Source organism: Diadema setosum, chromosome 3, assembly GCF_964275005.1.
Source record: "Diadema setosum chromosome 3, eeDiaSeto1, whole genome shotgun sequence".
Taxonomy (NCBI): Eukaryota; Metazoa; Echinodermata; class Echinoidea; order Diadematoida; family Diadematidae; genus Diadema; species Diadema setosum.
The window spans coordinates 34,116,196-34,134,358 of record NC_092687.1 but is presented as its reverse complement, the minus strand read 5'-3'; the positions used below and the strand labels follow the sequence as shown (position 1 = coordinate 34,134,358).

Below are 18,163 nucleotides of genomic sequence, written 5' to 3'. Positions count from 1 at the left end.
AAGTGCTGAAAGTATAGAGTTGGCAGCTCGAGCAAACTCAAGAGATTGTTTGAAAATCTTGCTTTGGAAAAATCAGCAACACATTTGCGGAAACACACGCACACACAAGCAAGGAGGCACGCCGTTTTATATGCCTCTACAGGACCTGTTGTATTAGCACACACAAACACCTTGGATATACAAAAATAATGGTAAAGCGAAATACTATCGTAATTTGGGATTGTACCTCTTCATGAGATAAGAGACAATATTCTATCATTATTCTTCCTATGCCCCTACCCCAACCCGACACGTCTTCGTTGGTTTGTCGTTGTCAGGATGAGTCATCAAATCTCGTGTGAAAAAAATACATTTCATGTTAACACAGTAACAGTCGCCTGTCACGTGCACTGATAAACATAAACAAAAATAAACATACACAAATTACTCAGACAAACGTTGGTTAATTATAGCGACGAAATGTTGCGCAAATCTTACAAAGAACTTATATTATTCATAATCTTGACATGGCGTACCTGACATGATGTTGCTAACGCGGTGGCCATTGAGAGGAAATTTTCGTCCAGGAAAGGGCATGCCAAACTGAAACTTATAAGACTTCTCAGAGTGAATACCCATTGGGCTATTTCATCCCCCATCGAGAAGTGATGTTCAGAACTGTCATTCCACCTGTCTAAAGACAACTTCATATATTGCATCTGGAGGAAAGGGAACAACAGCAATAACAACAAACAAACCAAAAATATCATGACGTTGATGTTGAAATCAATGAATGATATTTTTTTTTTCTACACAAATACAATGTTCATGCAGAAACTTGATAACGAAAGAAGCAAGGTAACGTAAGGTAAGTACAAACTTTTATTATAACATTATCATTGCAAGGTCTGTATCACGATTTTTCTAGTTTAGAGTACGTACTCTTTGGTACAAGAAGATAATGCCAAACTAGGGTCAGTCACAACAAAAGAATATCATGATATGCCTCCATGTGGATTACAATAGTCCCAACAATGTCTACATGATAGACTACTCACAAAAAAAAAAGTTGCAGAATACAGAACATATTATAGCAGGTTTCAGGAGCAGTAGTTTCCCTTTCTGTCACCTTGGCTTGATTGGTTGTTTGTTGAACGTGACAAGAAAAAAGTCAACAGGAAAGAAATACATCAAATACAATTAAGATAATCAAATGAGATTTTGAAATGAAAATGAAATCGTATGGCAGTGAAAAAAAAAAAAAGGCCTGCAGAGGTTGTGTATGCTGATTGAATTCAAACATTCACAGTGCGAAGTTGTGTTCAAATTTCGAAATGAAATTGAAACTGGTAATTGACACGAATCTGAACGTCTATCCAGCTGGCGCGAAATTGAATGCCAACTTTGAGTCATTAAATTGAATGAATTTCTCTGTAAAATGAAATGAAATAGAACTGAAATTAAAAAGAACTGTGAGCGTAGAGCAGTTCCCAAAATGTCATGAATTCGAACGCCTTTTCATTAATTCTAACGCAAATCTAACGAAATTGGGCAGGAAAACTTATACTGAAGCCCCTGTCACACTTTGCCGGATAGGCCCACTGTGAAAGAAACGGGTGAGATTTTACTCATACGTTTTCCAAATAGTCAAACCGGTGGACAAAATGTAATTTGTGTAAAGTGTAAAAATTAAGAGAAGCGTGTATACACGGTGTAGCGGCCGAACAAACCAATTGTGTGCAGGACAGTGGAAGGCTCGCAAACGCATGATAAACGAATAAGAACGGTATGCCCACAGGACAGAACGTATCAGGATAACATGGTTGGACATAAAATGTACATCGAATGTCTGAGAACCGTGCGTACTCGTTTGATGTGTTGTACATAGCCGTTCAATCTAATCCAATTCATGCGGCATCGGACTCTACAGGAGGCCTAGCGGATGGAAATGCTTGGAAAATTACAAAGTACAGTACAGAAACAGGAAAAAAAAAAATACAACTACCGGACAAGGTTCAGATCGCGCTATCGAATTAAGCGAGGAAAAAAAAAAAGAATACTTTGTGCATTCACAAAGTTTTCTGGCCGCATTTACGGAAATCAACGGAAGAAAAGCATCCATCCAAAGAATAAGAAAAACAACATGAAACGCATTTTTTACAGATATCAGCGGATGCCCAAAAATCGACATTTGTTTTTTAATGCTTTTGCCATATCTGGCAAAGTGTGACAGGGGTGTTGTCGCCGAACAAAATGTTCCTGTTAAAATTGTGTAAGGGAAAGTGGAACGTCACCAAACGTATGAGAAACGAATATGAAGCGTATGCCCACAGGACAAACACATAAGGAACTATATGGGTTTGATGTGCTGTACATAGCCGTTCCATGCGTACTCTCACTTGCAGCAACGGACTCTACATGAGCTCAAGAAGATGGAATTGCGTGGAAAACGACAGAGAACAGTAAATATACAGGACAAAACGTAGAACTATCTGACAAGGTTCAGACTGCGCTATCCATTTCTGGTCGCTCTGAAGGAAATCTCCGGGAGATAAACGTCCATATACAGGATAAAAAGGACATGAAACGCAATTTAACGGATGTCAACTAATGCCAAGAAAAATCGAAAACAAAACAAAGCAAAAAGGCAACTTCATTTTCTCATGAGTTTTCTCAATGCGTACATGTGTCTGTAAAGTTGTCTAGACCAGCAATGCGTGCCATTTTCCGTTTGTTTTGTTTGTTTGTTTGTTGTTGTTTTTGTGTGTATTTCGAGTTGGAGGGATTGGAAACATGAGTGTCTAGGATATCATGCAAGTAAACAAAGTTGATCTTTATAATTTGTGATTATTTATAAATGAATTTTTACGCCAAACAAAGCACAGACATAATAATTATTACAGATCAATTAGTATGGGGCCTACTTCTTCGCAGGGTATGGCAGGAATGAAGAATAATGAAATAAAAAACATGAAACAATTAATTCTCGTGTGTACTATTTGATAAACGGCCATAATCAGGAGTAGAGACGACACGTGACAAGGAATGTTTTTAAGCAACGAACAAATTGACAAAATTATGAAAACAGATGACAAATCTGGTGTTAAGAAATCTGATGCTAAATGCTAGTAAATAATTTTACAACTGGTGTATGCGTATCATTCATTTCACGTAAAAATTACCAACTTCACTAATGAAAAATTGTCCATCGGCACAAAACACACTTTTGATAATCATCTACGTTGATGATAATCGATACATGATTATGAGTAAAACCTACGGTTCTCCATTGCGAGAAATTTATCTCTCGCTGATCTCGTTCCCAGTACATATGAAGAGTTTGTTCGCAAAAACCGATAAGTCCATATTTGCCAAATGGAGATATTTGCGATTAAAGGTCAAGAGAAATAAATAGAATAATAAGAAATTTTTGCTTCTTTTGACCATAACTTCAAAAATGTACCTTGATATGTAGTGACCATTATGTCATTTAAAAGGTATTATTTTGTACTTTATGCTGTTATGACAGAGACCGAACTTTAAAATCTTCAAAAATGGACTTATCGGTTTTTGGGAACAAACTCTTCATATACTTGGATGGTTAATGATGATAAAAAATTCAAAGTTATATTGTGAGAGGAGATTGATCTCGACGAGCAAATGTAAATCACCACAGTGTATAGTCCATGATGACATACCTTACAGGTTGATGTTGAGGCAGCAACGTTTTTCAGGACATTACCGTCCAGGTAGGAGGAGTTCACTTTGAAGCTCGAGAAACCTGGTATTGTGAAAACCCATCGGACCGATTCTGAGTAACGCCCCACGTATTGAAGCTATAGGGAAAAATTATCTCACCAAAGTAAATGTGTGTCACGGAATGTGTGTAACGGCGAGTTGATCCTTGTTCAAAATATCGATAAAAATGCAAACGAAAAAATAGTTACTTTGATCATAAAACGTTAATGTATTTGTATGCGTATAATTTTGTTTATTATACGTATAATCAATGTTTTCATTTTGCTTCTCTATAGCGTTTACATTGAGGTCAATCCCAAGCCATAAGCAAGCAGGGAGGGGGTCTTTATTAGTAATGTATAATTCAACAGTTATACAAAAGAGTAAATCATCGTTCCATAAGTTGATTTTTTGACATTATATAGCCCAACTAGAAATATATCATTCTTTCCATCAAACGTAAAAGAAAGAAAAAGAAAAGAAACAAACAAAAGAGCAAACAAACAAAATGTTGAAAAAGTTTTAACCACAGCTTGAAAATCTAGTGTAAAAGTACCTCCTCTGGGCCATCTATTAGCTAGAAGATATAATTACGTAAAAGGGGTTCATGCGTATCGTCCCCTTTGTAGTACCTTTATTATAATAACTCCATGTATCATTGTGAAACGCCGTTACGTTGACAAGGACATACAATGTAGTTTTAGTATTGCTTTAAATATCTCTCTTTTAAAACGTTATATGTGACCCTGCATCACAAAACAAACACAGAGTCGCCAGACATGAAATTTTAGTTAAAAGCATATTCTGAAAGAGCACACTTTAAGCTTTGATGTATAACGCAAATCAAATAGACTCTCCTAACCCATCTACATATTTGAAAGAAAGCACACATTCAGGAAAATTGTAATCTTTATCAAGCCGTGCTGGTTGTGCGATAAATGCAAAAAAAAAAAAAAAAAAAAAAAAACAGGATGAAAACCATCGGAGTAACAACAATAAAGAGATTAACAGATTACACTGAAATTGAGCATGCCTTATCAACACATTCTGTCCATAATTAATGCCAACTTTCAAAGCAGTAGCATCATCCTTTCAAAAGTTATTAGAGTTGAAAGTGAAGAGTGTGTACAAGCATCTGCTAGGTTGACACATTTCACCTAATTTCAGTCCTCACACAAAATCAGTGTGTGCGACTTTTTTTTTTTTTTCGTCTTGTGATGCAGGGTCACATTTGTTGTAAACGATGACAGTGCCGATCTCCTTTAAAACAAAACAAAACAAAACTTTCATTGTAAATTTTGTTCTCACACATTGCAGTCCTCAGTGTTGGGTACAGCAACTCTTTTAAAAGTGAAAAAAAAAAAATGAGGTAACAACCCAACATCGATGCGCAGGAGATATTACTATACTCAACAAATTTCAAATGCAAAGTAGAAATCATTTGTTAAAGAAATTGATTATGTAGTTCTACTCTGAGAATGTCTTTAGAAGCAACTAAACCGGGTAATTGACACCAATAATGTAAAAACTGATCGAGGCATAGAGTAATATTCATAGTGCCCAAATGAAAACCCATACATAGTCCCAGCTGATGTAATACCTCACAAGATGATGTTGTGGCAACGACTGTTGAGAAGAAATCACCGTCCAGGTAGGGACATGTCATACTGAAGCTCGAAAGACTTGGCATAGTGAATACCAATTGGGTCAGTTCCCCCCATATTGAGGATTGAAGTTGAGGACCGTCATCCAAACTTCGAAAAGGCAACTTGAGATTTTGAACCTATAAAGAAACAGAGAGAAAGAATTTAAAATATGTTATACAAACAGATGGAATCTAATAAACGTAATAATAATCATCATCATCATCATCATCATCATCATCATCATATACTAGGAAATATTGATGCAAATGCCGGAACAATATCTCGAAATAATGACGAAGGCCAATTTATTAGAATATGAAAAAAAAAATCTCAAATTACTATTCAATTAAACAGAAATTTCATCTCGTCATATAACTCCTATTTTGTTATCGCACTACGTACAAGAGAAATGTACATTGTGTAGTGTAGTGTAGGCAAATCCGATAGCGCCCCATTCAAGATACTGTTGGCACGTACGTGGTATCAATGTGGTCATTGATTTTCCTATCTATGAAGGTGATCATGCAAATTACTTATTTTAGTAATAACAAATTGTCAAGCAACACAATAAAATTGGTAATATTTTAAAATGGCATTTCAGTTATGAGAGATCATTTACATGTGATTTTGGTTTGTTTGTTTGTTTGTTTGTATGATTATTTTCATTTTCATCTCCATGTAACGAGTATTCGGTAACGGATATTATTAGTGAATAGAGCAATATCGGATAGAGTCGACTTTAATATAGACTTGCGGCTGCAGAAAAGTTACTAAAAAGGTACACTGAAGCCAATCCCAAGCTCAAGGCAAGTTACACCGATTACCAAAACCAAGTGTGCCTCGTGCTGATACCAGCCAACAATTTGGTATCTACCGTAAACATTATCCGCAATATCTTCCAGCGGAAATGAGACAAAATTCAGGGTGCTGTTGATACGCCGCTATACAGAGAATGCCTATACTGTTTGTCTGCATATACGATGTAATGTGTAGACAATGTATAATCTATCCACCATTCTCAGCTGGTCTTTTGATGATTAGGACAATTGTTATTTTCACCCCAAAGACAATTCAAAGACACTTAAATCATTGGAAATAAATGACGCATCGCGATATTGACGTCAGCAAGATTGATTGGAACGTGCAAGGCACGCCATTCTGTTTACGTGGAGCTACCTGAAAATGAAAAAAAAAAAAAAATCGTACCGGTGGCATCGATGTTATTTCCTACAATCTCCTCTAAATAGAGCCAAGATATGATATAATAACCGATTGTATATGTCTTATGCATCCATCACTATCAGGTACAAGCAAAGCCAAAAACTGCCTATGGATTGCGCTAATGCCAAACAAAGAAAGTATATAAAACTACAAAATATTGAATGGAAAACAATCCTTATTTTCTATATTGTTCACTATAATCGATCATCACCGACACCGATATCAATTTTGGTTATGCAAACATGAAACAACCCTGAAAAAAAAAAGAGGTGCAGTTGTTACATATGGGGGGAGTTGATAGGCCGTTATTTACGGTACTAGAGAAACACACACACACACACACACACACACACACCCACACACATCCATCAGTAGGTCCACATTGTACGACTGACTTTTATTCACAACCTACTTGAAATGATCTATGCCCCATGTCGAGTAATAAAATAGTGGAAATAATCAAGACATGACACAACTTGATGGGCACAACCATCATGATGTATAAGTTTTAACAATTGACGACTTTAGTGTAAAATAAAACCTCTCTGCGGCCATAGATTCGAAACCAAATTTACAAGTCTGGTAATCATTCCAAGATAACACACTTTATAATGGTCAACCAGCGGCTGTTAAACATTCATATTGAAGACTAATTGATAAACTAAAACACATAATATCCAAACGAAAACATGAATATTACTGGGAAAATACTAATACATAGTCCAGGCATGGACACGTCATACTCTGGAGATCAAACGACTGGTATAATAGTATTGAATACCCATTGTGTCAGTTTCTTCATTATCGAGGATTGATGATTAGGACCGTAATCCAAGGACAACTTGAGATTTCGAATCTATAGACAAAGAAACAAAAAAAAAAGACCAATTTAAAACATTTTGTAGAAACAATTGAACTCTATAATAAATAATAATCATACTATAGAAAATATTGATGCAAATGCTGGAAAAATATCTCGTTATTACGATGTTTGCACATTTATTGCCTGAGATATTAGAAGATGAAAAGACTTTTATTCCTTACCATTCAGTCAAATTTTAATTCAATCTCTTTAATTCCGAACGTACTCCAACATGTTCTTCCAGTACGGACGAGAGGAATGTACGTTGTGTCGTTTATGAGGCGGATCAAATATCACCCTATTTTAGATACTGTACATTGGGCATGTGATTCTGGCCACTCTCTACATTCATGTTCAAGGTCAAGTTTAACTTTTTTTCCTTTCCATCAAATAAGTTGAGAACATTATCCAATTAAATTCATGCTTTATTTCATTTTTCGAAGAGAATATACACATTTCACTTTCTTTGGTAACAGAGAATAAGGTTGCGTAGTCAGAACAAAGTAAATTGATAAAAACATAATCGAGGAACTTTGGGATAAGAAATACGTTGTAATGAAAATTGACTGAAGTGATAAAGACGATATAATACGTAAAACATCGAAAAATAGAGGGACCCACTAAAAAGACAATGCTTGTAGAATGTGGGCCCCTCAAGTACAGAATGTCAGTAGAAATTGAGTTGATGCAAAAAGCGGAAGAAAGACTGGGAATAAAGTCAAAAAGAAAAAAAAGTCTGGAAGTCCACCAAGAAGATAAAGTATCAAACAGACACACATACTCAGGCGTATAAACATAAAACGAGACTGGACAATGTATAAGCAGAAGATATTTGTAGCGATTGCAAACACGTAAATTGACAACATACATGTGAAAATGAAGAAAACATTATTTTATCTACTTTCAATATATATATATATATATATATATATATATATATATATGCTAATTACACATTATTAAAGCTTAGTACACATTATCAAAATAATTTACATTTTATGTGCATATTACGAGTTTTCAATAACGAACATTACTAGTGAATAGGCCTAGATAATATCGGATAAATCTCCCTTTTTGCATTTAGACTCGCGGCTGCAGAAAAAAGGTACACTGTACTTGAAACAAGTAATTACATGTCCAGCTGTATTTGTTTTCATTGAACAACTGATATTTCTCCACTTTTAAACAAAGCGAATTTGAATCAATCAATGGCCCATGTCGATTGATAAGATAGTGTCAATAACATTGACTTGTTTGGTCACTTCCATCATAATGGAAAGGCTTTAACAACAGCTCACCACCTCTGTGTCAAAGAACCTCTCCACGGCCATAGGTTAGCAGACCCATGCAAATGTGTATCAAATTGGGGCACCTTATAAATGGGCAGCATTGAGGTTCACAGTGAAGATTCATTAACAAACTAAAATAAACATTATCCAGACATATTTCTCATACCATAGTCCTAGGTGACATACCTGACAGGATGATGCTGAGGCGATGGCTGCTGAGAGGAAATCACCGTCCAGGTGCGGACAATCCAGACTAAAGCTTGACAGTTTTGGCATAGCAAAAACCCATTGGGCCAAGTAATTCCCAATGGAGGAGTGATGTTGAGGACTGTTATCCCAGCTGTAAAAAGACAATCTCAGATCTTGAATCTGTAGAAAAAGACGCACAATTTTCAGAACCGGATGTAAGACTGAGGAGATACATGGAATAAAGATATCCACGTTACTAATTAGTGAACACAGGTACACAATGCAATATTAATATAAATGTAGTAAGAACACGAATAATAGTAAGTAGTAAGCAGTAATTATAATGAAAACAACTATAATATTTATTATTATTGTTATTGAAAATAGCAATAATAAACAGTTATACATAATTCTTAATAGTCGTGGCCTGCAGCATCATCCTGTCAGGTATGTTACCCTGGACTTTGCTATGCGTTTTTTTTTTTTCCCAAAATAATATTATAGTTAGTGCATTATGAACATCGTCATAATTGTCATCATTTTTGTTATTATTATCATTATTACTACAACTCTTATGTTTATTATCAAGGATCAACAAAAAAGAAATTTGCCCGTTTTCGCACTCCGACGCAATTGTAGTAAAAGAGAGAGAGAGAGAGAGAGAGAGAGAGAGAGATAACTTTGTGACGTTGCATGACGCAGGCCTTGTAACATAACTTGATGAGCTCTTTGCCCGTGTATTTGCATGTTGACATAGTGGTTTGCCAGCCAGTATTCATTTCATCGATAACATCATGCCTAAGGACACTGAACAATGAACTTACTGATTTACACTAACATTTCAGAATTCATATAGGAAAGTGAGTGTTAATTTTGGATTTTCCGTTTAAATGATTTTCAAGTTAAGGGGTAGGATATTGCTCACATTATGTGACGCACATCCACTCCTATAATAATTACACTCACTATGAGATCCAGAAAAGGTAGAACTACCTAAAATGTAAAGGAAAGGCAGCTGGCAAAAATCGACACATGGCAAAGAATTGTTTTGGTGCAACCAAGGACTTGTAGAAGTCAAGTCGTTACTACAGCAGTCCAATTTGACGTCAACGAAGCTATCAACAACCGTAGGCTATAGAATTTACCACGCAAATTATTTCGTTAAAACATCGTATATAAGCAGATAACTTGGTGCAAAACAATTGAATGGACAATTTTTTTTGTTACGTCTAATTCACGTTTTCCGGGTAATTTTTCACAATTATTTTGTCCTTCAAGATCATATTCTGAGCCTACAACATCACGTGTTTCACGTTTGCAGCATTAAAGCAGGAGCAAAATTCGAAATCAGGTCATTCAAATTTACTATATACAGAAACAATACATTCTTCATTTACGTCATTAAAATCTAAAATAGGATCATGCAGGCATTTCAGCAATGAACATTCTAAATTAATTCAAGTCCTCGGGCAGTGGCGATTGAATCTCATCGGTAATTCAAATACATGCAACCGTCTTCCAAGTAAGCGCTTTTAATTCAAAGGAATTCTTGCTGTTAGTTAGCTTGGGTCCATGTATGTGGATCATTTTCACATAGCTTTGGATAGTTTTGGTTTTATGATAAAGACTATTTATTTTGCCATACAGGTCCGTCTGATCATTTTTAAGATTTGAACTTTAAAACAAGCATGACGATGATAAAATGACAACCATGACAGGCACATCAGGCACTGCGTAGGTAGGGGAGTTTGGTTGGCACATTCGAACCCCCCCCCCAAAAAAAAAAAAAAAACCAAACAAACAAACAAACAAACAAAAAACAAACAATCGTTTACATGGAAACAGAAACCACGAATATTGTTTATTCGGATATGTTTAACTTTGTAAGACTTATCATGAAATCTGTGTGTGTCAGCAAGTCTTTACATGGAAGCACTGTGTGGTATGTTTAAGTATGTTTAAGTTGTCGGTATTATAAATTATTTGGTGCACTGCTGATTAAACCATATGATTTAAAATGGTTTGAAATAAAAAAAAAACAACACTAAGAATGCACGAACACAGAACAGTACAAAAACATTTAACATGATTAAGTGCATAAATTTAAACCTGGGTTGTGTAGAACTCTTTGATTGTTTAATAAAAGAAAACTTGTGTCCATTTCTATCTCATTCCTACCCCATTCCTCCGGTTCTTCAAAATATCTACAAGACATTACATTTAAGCATATATATATATATATATATATATATATTGCAAACATATTGGTGTTAAAATTAGCACGATGGGCCTTAAATCTTTCATCGATCAAGGGTCAATAGAGGACCACGTCGATACACGTGTATGAATTACAGACATTAGATGTTGTGATAGTGTTGAGAAATCGTGGTGTTAATTTGACACTTTAGCTGTTGATATTTTTGACACTGCGCTGGTGTTAATTCAGCAATGACAATACACGGTATAACGATTTCATATAATGCTAGTTTTAATGTCAATGGTATAAAATCCGCTTCAATAACATCCGCTTAAAGTTTCAATAGGAGACCACACCAATTAGTGTTACTGTGGTGTCAATGTGTTTACAACGTTTAAAAGTTCTTGTTCATCTTGTGAAAATCAAAAGGAAGAACAGTAATTAATTACGTGTCTTACACAAGGGGAAGTTTTACATTAGGAATTTCAAGTAAAACCAGGAGGTTTGAATTTAACACCAAAAATGCGCTCGGTGTTTTATATTAAGCGCCCGACTTTTTGCAGTGTAATCATATGCATAGTAAGCCATTGTGAGTGGAGTATACCAGTCAAAGGTGCCAGTGTGCTGGTATATGTGATCCCCTACAACAAAAGAATCCAAAGGTCGAGGAAGGTCGATTTTTCTTTTTCTTTTTTTTTTCTTTTTAAATGACATGACATGATTTCCTTACTCCATCGCTTTGATTTCATATAATGCAAGACATATAAAAGTACTGGGATGCGGAAATATTAATGATTTTATGAGACTATGTCGAGTCGTCTAGGAAATAAGCGTTTCGAGAAAACCGCCTTCCAAGTTTTCTTTCCGATGTAATTGTGATCAAAAGGAGGTAAGACAGTTTTCACCTCTTGACAATAGATTGCTGCTCGTCGCAACCTCTGCTCCAAACAAGCTCATCGGGACTATCGGGTGGATTTGTGACACTGTAGGAATTAAAGTGTCTGCATTTGGAAATTGAAAGCACATGCGTGTATTTGAATTGACAGGAACTAAATAGAACCCCCATAAATGATTTTATCTCTCGGATATTTAATCTAAATGCCCAAATGTTTTCGCGTGGGTACTCTTTGTGAATTACAATGTACAATCATGAGTTGGAACGACGAAAGTATCAAATTGACCGGGAAAACCTATATTTATCATAGTTTATGGTCATATTTTGGTGTAGACTGGTAGTGCACTTGTGTGTGTAGTGCTTACATTTTTGTTCATATTCATTGCATCTTTTATTTTATCTTTTTTTTTTGGGGGGGGGGGCGCGAATTCCATTCTAACAGATTGAAAAATTGAAAATCTTCTATGGCGACTGCTATGTCCCTGTCATATCGAATTGTCCTCCCAGTACCTCTAGAGTATGTGTCGATAATGTGAGACAACAATTTGACACAATTAGCAAAGAAAAAAAGAAAGAAAGAAATGACAGACGCCAAATGTGTCGATTGTTTCCTTTCCTTAAACTATATTTTTAATCTCGGAGGATGGCTATAAACAACTTGTAGATTTGGACATTTTTCCTTGATCTTCGTCCCTCGCCCTTATGACCAATGTCCAACAATTCTTCACACAATCACTAACTGGTAACATCCATTTTCAAGATAATATCTTGAGCATCTTTTTTTTTTTTTTTTTTGAATAAAGACTCATTTGACGCCATGACCCCCGTACGCCTTAGGCAGTTGTTGCTTAGTTTCATGAAGATGAATTGAGCTTCTGCCGAAATATGAAAAAAAAAGACAACTTAGCACTTTCTCTTGGCCATTGACCTTTGAGCTCACAACCTTAAACTTTCCATAGACACAAATTTTGGTTTCCACACATATTCCCATGAAGAATCAATATGCAGTAATTCCTTTGCATACCTAGTTTGATTAAATCTGTGATCTGGAGTAATTTCCAAGGTATGGAAATAAAGATGACGTAATTCAAGCACTACGTAATAGTTTTTATCATTTAACTTGATCTTTGACCTTGCCCTTTGACCCCCATGACCCTATAATAGTTCGAAGAGAATCAGTGCAAGACATAATTATGGTCTAAGTTATATGAAGATATTTTGTGCCATTTCAGAGAGATGAAACAAAAACAAATGCATTCTAACTTGACATTTGACCTTTAATCCCATAGCCAAAAACTTCACCTGCAAAATCTTTAGCTGGTAATATGCACCGGTATAAGTTTCAAGAAAATGAATTTTTGCATATTATTCCGTAGATATAGGGGTTATAGCGAAAGTAGTTGACATTGGGCATCATTCTGCATCCAGACAACCCAATAGGCACAACTTCATCCCCTCTGGTAGAAATTAAGGCTTTGTAGGAGAATTTCAATTTTGTTTCATTCTGTCCGCAAAATTGATTACTGACGAATTGGAGGATGGAAGGAAGGACGGACGAACGGACCTCGGACAATCCGAAAACAAAATGTGTGGCATTGGCATACGATCGGCGTGCAATGGTGAGTCTTATATACTAGACAAATGTCACATCAAAATTGTAATTATTTCTCAAAGAAAATACAGTCTACCCGAAGCAGGCCATCAGGCTCATGAATCGACTAAAACAAACAAATAAATAGATAAAGGCTGAGTTTCAAATACAATGCATATTTACAGAAAATTGTTTACCGTACATATTACAAGATAATAGGCCGTACCTGACAGGATGATGATGAGGTGATGGCTTTTGAGAGGAAATCACCGTCCACGTAAGGGCATTTTAGACTAAAGCTCGAAAGACTTGACATAGTGAATACCCAGTTTGCCATGTTCTTCCCCATCGGAGAGTGATGTTGAGAACCGTCATCCCAGCTACCAAAAGACAAACTCACATCTTGAATCTGCAGAAAAACATATTGAGAAAGTTGAGTGGTCTCACAACTATAATCACAATATATCGATTCATTTCCATGAAAAGTGGACTTTTGATATTGGTGAACAAACATTTCACATATTATTAACACAAATAAGTTTTAACAAGACATGACATAAATCAGATTATTCCAGGCTAAAACCAGTGTTTTGTCGAAAAGCCGATAAATGGCATTATCTTTCTTCTGGAAAACTTGATAAGTCCACTAAATAACCACTCATCTAGTCGTACATGTGTGTTGGGTGATTTTCAAAGTGTCTGCCTCCATGTTACGGTATAACACAGAAAATACGGACTTCGCGATAAGCATGCAGACTGCATCGTCAACGTCGTGGCCATGTCATAATCTGAACATAATTTGGTGCATTTGACTGACTTTTCTAAAGGTTGCCCAGATTTTGTCGGATCCGGGAAGAAAACGGAAGCGCAAGACTTTCGAAACATGTGTCCTGCTGCCATTGATCCAAGGAATAGTATGTGTGCCGAATTACAGGAGTATCACTCTAAAGGAAACAGAAATGAGGAAGTAGTTTTATCCAAACATGTTGTCGTGATTTATTGGCATACTGGTAATCATGGCAATTCAGTTTCAAACACACTTAAAAAAAGAAAGAAGTAGAAATTAGAGTAAATTACACTTAACACAGCTGCAGAGTAACTGGTTGTGATTTCATTTTGCAGTAAAGTTACTGTAAGCAATTTCTACTATAGGTTACTGTACACTGAACAAATTCTAAAATAGATAACTGTGCAACTTACAGTATGTCAATGTGAAACTTACAGGAAAAAAAAAAGGTGAAAATAAAAGAAACACATTACATTGTGTTCATGATGTCTACAGCAAACAATTGCAACTAAAATGAAATAGGAAAGAAAACGGAAAAATTATGCGGCGAGAATGCGCACGTAATTTGCTTCACACGAAGTATACTTTCATACATCGTACGTTGAATGTTGACCCGCCGCGCTTCAAGTTCAATACTAAGAAGTTTTGACAAGTACGACGCGGCCGGGAGTTGAGCGTGCAGTGTGCAAAATTTGCTTCTGCGCATGATCAAATCCAAGAAACGTCCCGTCCTAGGGAGAATGAGTACGGCACCTGGCCAAGTTAGCGTTCGGTCCCCATGCTGGGCACGAGTGAGCCAGCCAGCCAGCCAGCCAGCCAATCAGCGATCTTGTCCCCATGCCTCCGTCCTGTACAGAGAAGCGACACTGCTTAGATATGGAACGGGAGTCCGAGTACGGGGACTGTCACAGCTGATTGCTTCGGCGAAACTCGGTCTTTTCGTTTTGTAGCGAAAACTCCCTAATGTAATGCCCCAGTCACACAGTGCTTTACGATGGGTTACGTCCGCCGCGGATAGATACGAATCAGTGGACGCAGGGGGACGCAGCGTGGACGCGGGCATCCGCAGGGACGTATGTAGACGTAACCGTCCGTAACTCATCCGTAAAGAAACGCAAAATGACGGCGGCAAGCCTGCGAAATTTTGAAATGTTCAAAATTTCGCAGAGGGACTCCACGGATGCAAACTTACGCAAGTAACCGTAACCAAACGTAACTATCCGTAACTGAACGTAACTACCGCAAAAACTTTTACCTCCCGTCCGTTTGCGTTCGTTTACGTCCACCGTATCCGAAAATAACCGCAAGTTAACGTATCACAACACGTTCGACGGCTTACGGATATTTGCGGACAGTTACGGATGCTGCGGACGATTACGTCCTTCGACGTTTTCCGTTTTCCACTCGCATGGGAACACAGAGACTCGTGGGAAGCCACACAACTCATGTTGCCAAGCTGCAGCGCATTTACCTGAAGGAATGCTACAACACAGTCGGAGCGGTGGAGAGGCAGAACCGCATGGTCAAATTATGAAATGATCATTTCAGGTGGCACCCATAGGCCTACTCATGACATCGGTGGTTCCTTGTGCTGAACTTTTTTTTCTTGCACTCTTTGAATATGTATTTTTTTTTCGAAAAAGGCAATATTTTGGGTAGGGGATGGGGTGACAGCATTTTATTCACTTTTCTGGCCGGGGAAGGTGTGAGACAACGATAACTATATAAAATGAGAACGAATCTATTATTTCTCTGTAGTCCTACCTACCCACTTTAGGCTCCATGCACACACATACACACGCATACACACATATATGTGTATATGTATATTAGATATATATATATATATATATATATATATATATATATATATATATATATTGTACTTGTGTGTCGGTGGGGTGTTTGAAAGTCCTAATGTCTTTTTTTACCACCCCACCGACACACAGAAAGTCCTAATGTCTTTTTTCTATATATTTATAAGCATTGATTATTATATAACTCTTAATCTAATTACAGTATACAAGTCATATATATTCTATGACTGTTTCTCTAATGTTTAACCTATCGATCTATATTGTATTTCATTTGTGGTATAATTATGTCATGTATTCTTTACATTTATGACGCCTAATCATATATTATTTGAGTTGCACAAATAAAATTGCAACTTCAAGTTCAAAATTTCATATACCTTTTGTTACTGTAAAGCAAATTATAGGATTACGATTTTTTCACAACTTGTATTATACGTCATTCAATTTCAGTTTCCCCCAGTGTACAATGCAAGACAGTCCAATATGTTATATCCTTGCTGTCATAATACACTGACTTAACAGATATCGTCAGAGAAAACCATATTGTCCACAATTATATATAACAATCTGTAACTATCCGTAACTATCCGAAAATATCCGCAACTCTCCGCAAGTGTTCAAAACTATTATGTGCCAATCCGTAAGAATATCCGCAAGTGGACGCAAGTATTCGCATCTGGTCGTATCTGTTCGTATCGCCCGCATTTTCCCCCGTATGTTTTGTACAAATTTTCTGGTGACGGCAAAGGATTCGCGGGAGACCGCAGAAAAAAAAAAAAAAGACTTTTTTGGACGTAACGCCGGACGCAGAGCATTATGTGACTGGGGCTTAAAGCAAAGAGCAGGAGTTACGAAACTATAGTGGAAGACCTCACCTGACAGGACGCAGCATGATCTGCGATGATCGTGTAGAAGTCCGAATGGAATTTTGAGTGCGTTATATTCACTTTGCGCAGCGCACTTCTAGAACACATTCCCTCCGCCAGGTCACGTGACGCAGTTCTTCCGCAGTTGACATCGTCAATGGACAGCGACCGCTTATGTATGAAACAAACATTGATTGAATGAGCTAGAACAATGACGATTCGTAAGAATGAAACGCTGAAAATGTAGACGCAGTTGTTTTGACGGATCATAGAGGTGGGGGTACAAATCAGATGTGGTAGAAATATTGTGTTCATGCCTTAATTGATGTCATACAGGAATTTAGTGGAGTAACTGAGAAGGAAGACATGCCTCACCTGCTTCATTTTTTTTTTACAGGCTGACCCAGAAGTGAGGACATGGGAAACAGATTCAGCAACATATTACAATGTGACATAAATGTGGGTAGGACATAATGTCTGTCGCATCGACACATTAAGACACGAAGCCTTTAGAAATTTCGTCAGATTTGTCAAGAACATGGAAGAGTTGCACTAATCTCCCAATGAAACTTCGCCATAATCTTTATCTTGGCAAACATAGCAGCTTGGCTCTTGATATGACATTAAGGGTGGTATTTATGTCATTAAGAAATATTATAACTTCATAATAGTTTTCTATCAACTCAGAGGTCCATGCTTAATAGGGGAAACGCATGTTCAAAACATATAACTTACATTAAAATGAATAGAATAGGAAACAGGCCCGTAGCCAGGATTTTTCAAGGGGGGGGGGGTGCGGTCACAAAAAAACGGACCTTCGGTACCAATACCAATGATGACACACACACACACACACACAATTATATATATGTATATATATATATATATATATATATATATTCTTTGGACGACCGAACTACAAAAGTTGTATAAGAGTTTGCGCGCGAAGCGCGCCGCAAATTGTGAATTTTGACTGTTTTACCGACGTTTTAAAGTCTCGAGGAAATTTGTAGTTTTGTCTGTTGCATGCAATCGTTACGGTATTTCATCTAGGAAATAGTAAAAACTCATTTTGCCAGGAAGTTG

The 18,163-nt window shown here is 36.8% G+C and overlaps 1 protein-coding gene across 3 annotated transcripts in view; it reads right to left on the bottom strand.

The window, feature by feature from the left end:
* The window catches only part of LOC140226570 (uncharacterized), a 44,974-nt gene that overhangs the window by 14,390 nt on the left and 12,421 nt on the right, over window positions 1-18,163 (bottom strand). The window contains exons 5-10 of one of the 3 annotated variants that reach the window (XM_072307025.1): window positions 17,087-17,248; window positions 13,834-14,016; window positions 8,922-9,104; window positions 7,366-7,440; window positions 5,318-5,500; window positions 516-698 (exon numbers count right to left, since the gene is read on the bottom strand). In XM_072307025.1, the coding sequence (XP_072163126.1) occupies window positions 516-698; window positions 5,318-5,500; window positions 7,366-7,440; window positions 8,922-9,104; window positions 13,834-14,016; window positions 17,087-17,248 (969 nt within the window). Of the gene's footprint in view, window positions 1-515; window positions 699-3,693; window positions 3,761-5,317; window positions 5,501-7,365; window positions 7,441-8,921; window positions 9,105-13,833; window positions 14,017-17,086; window positions 17,249-18,163 lie in introns of those variants that run through there. The other 2 variants (XM_072307027.1, XM_072307026.1) reach the window with 2 other exon arrangements.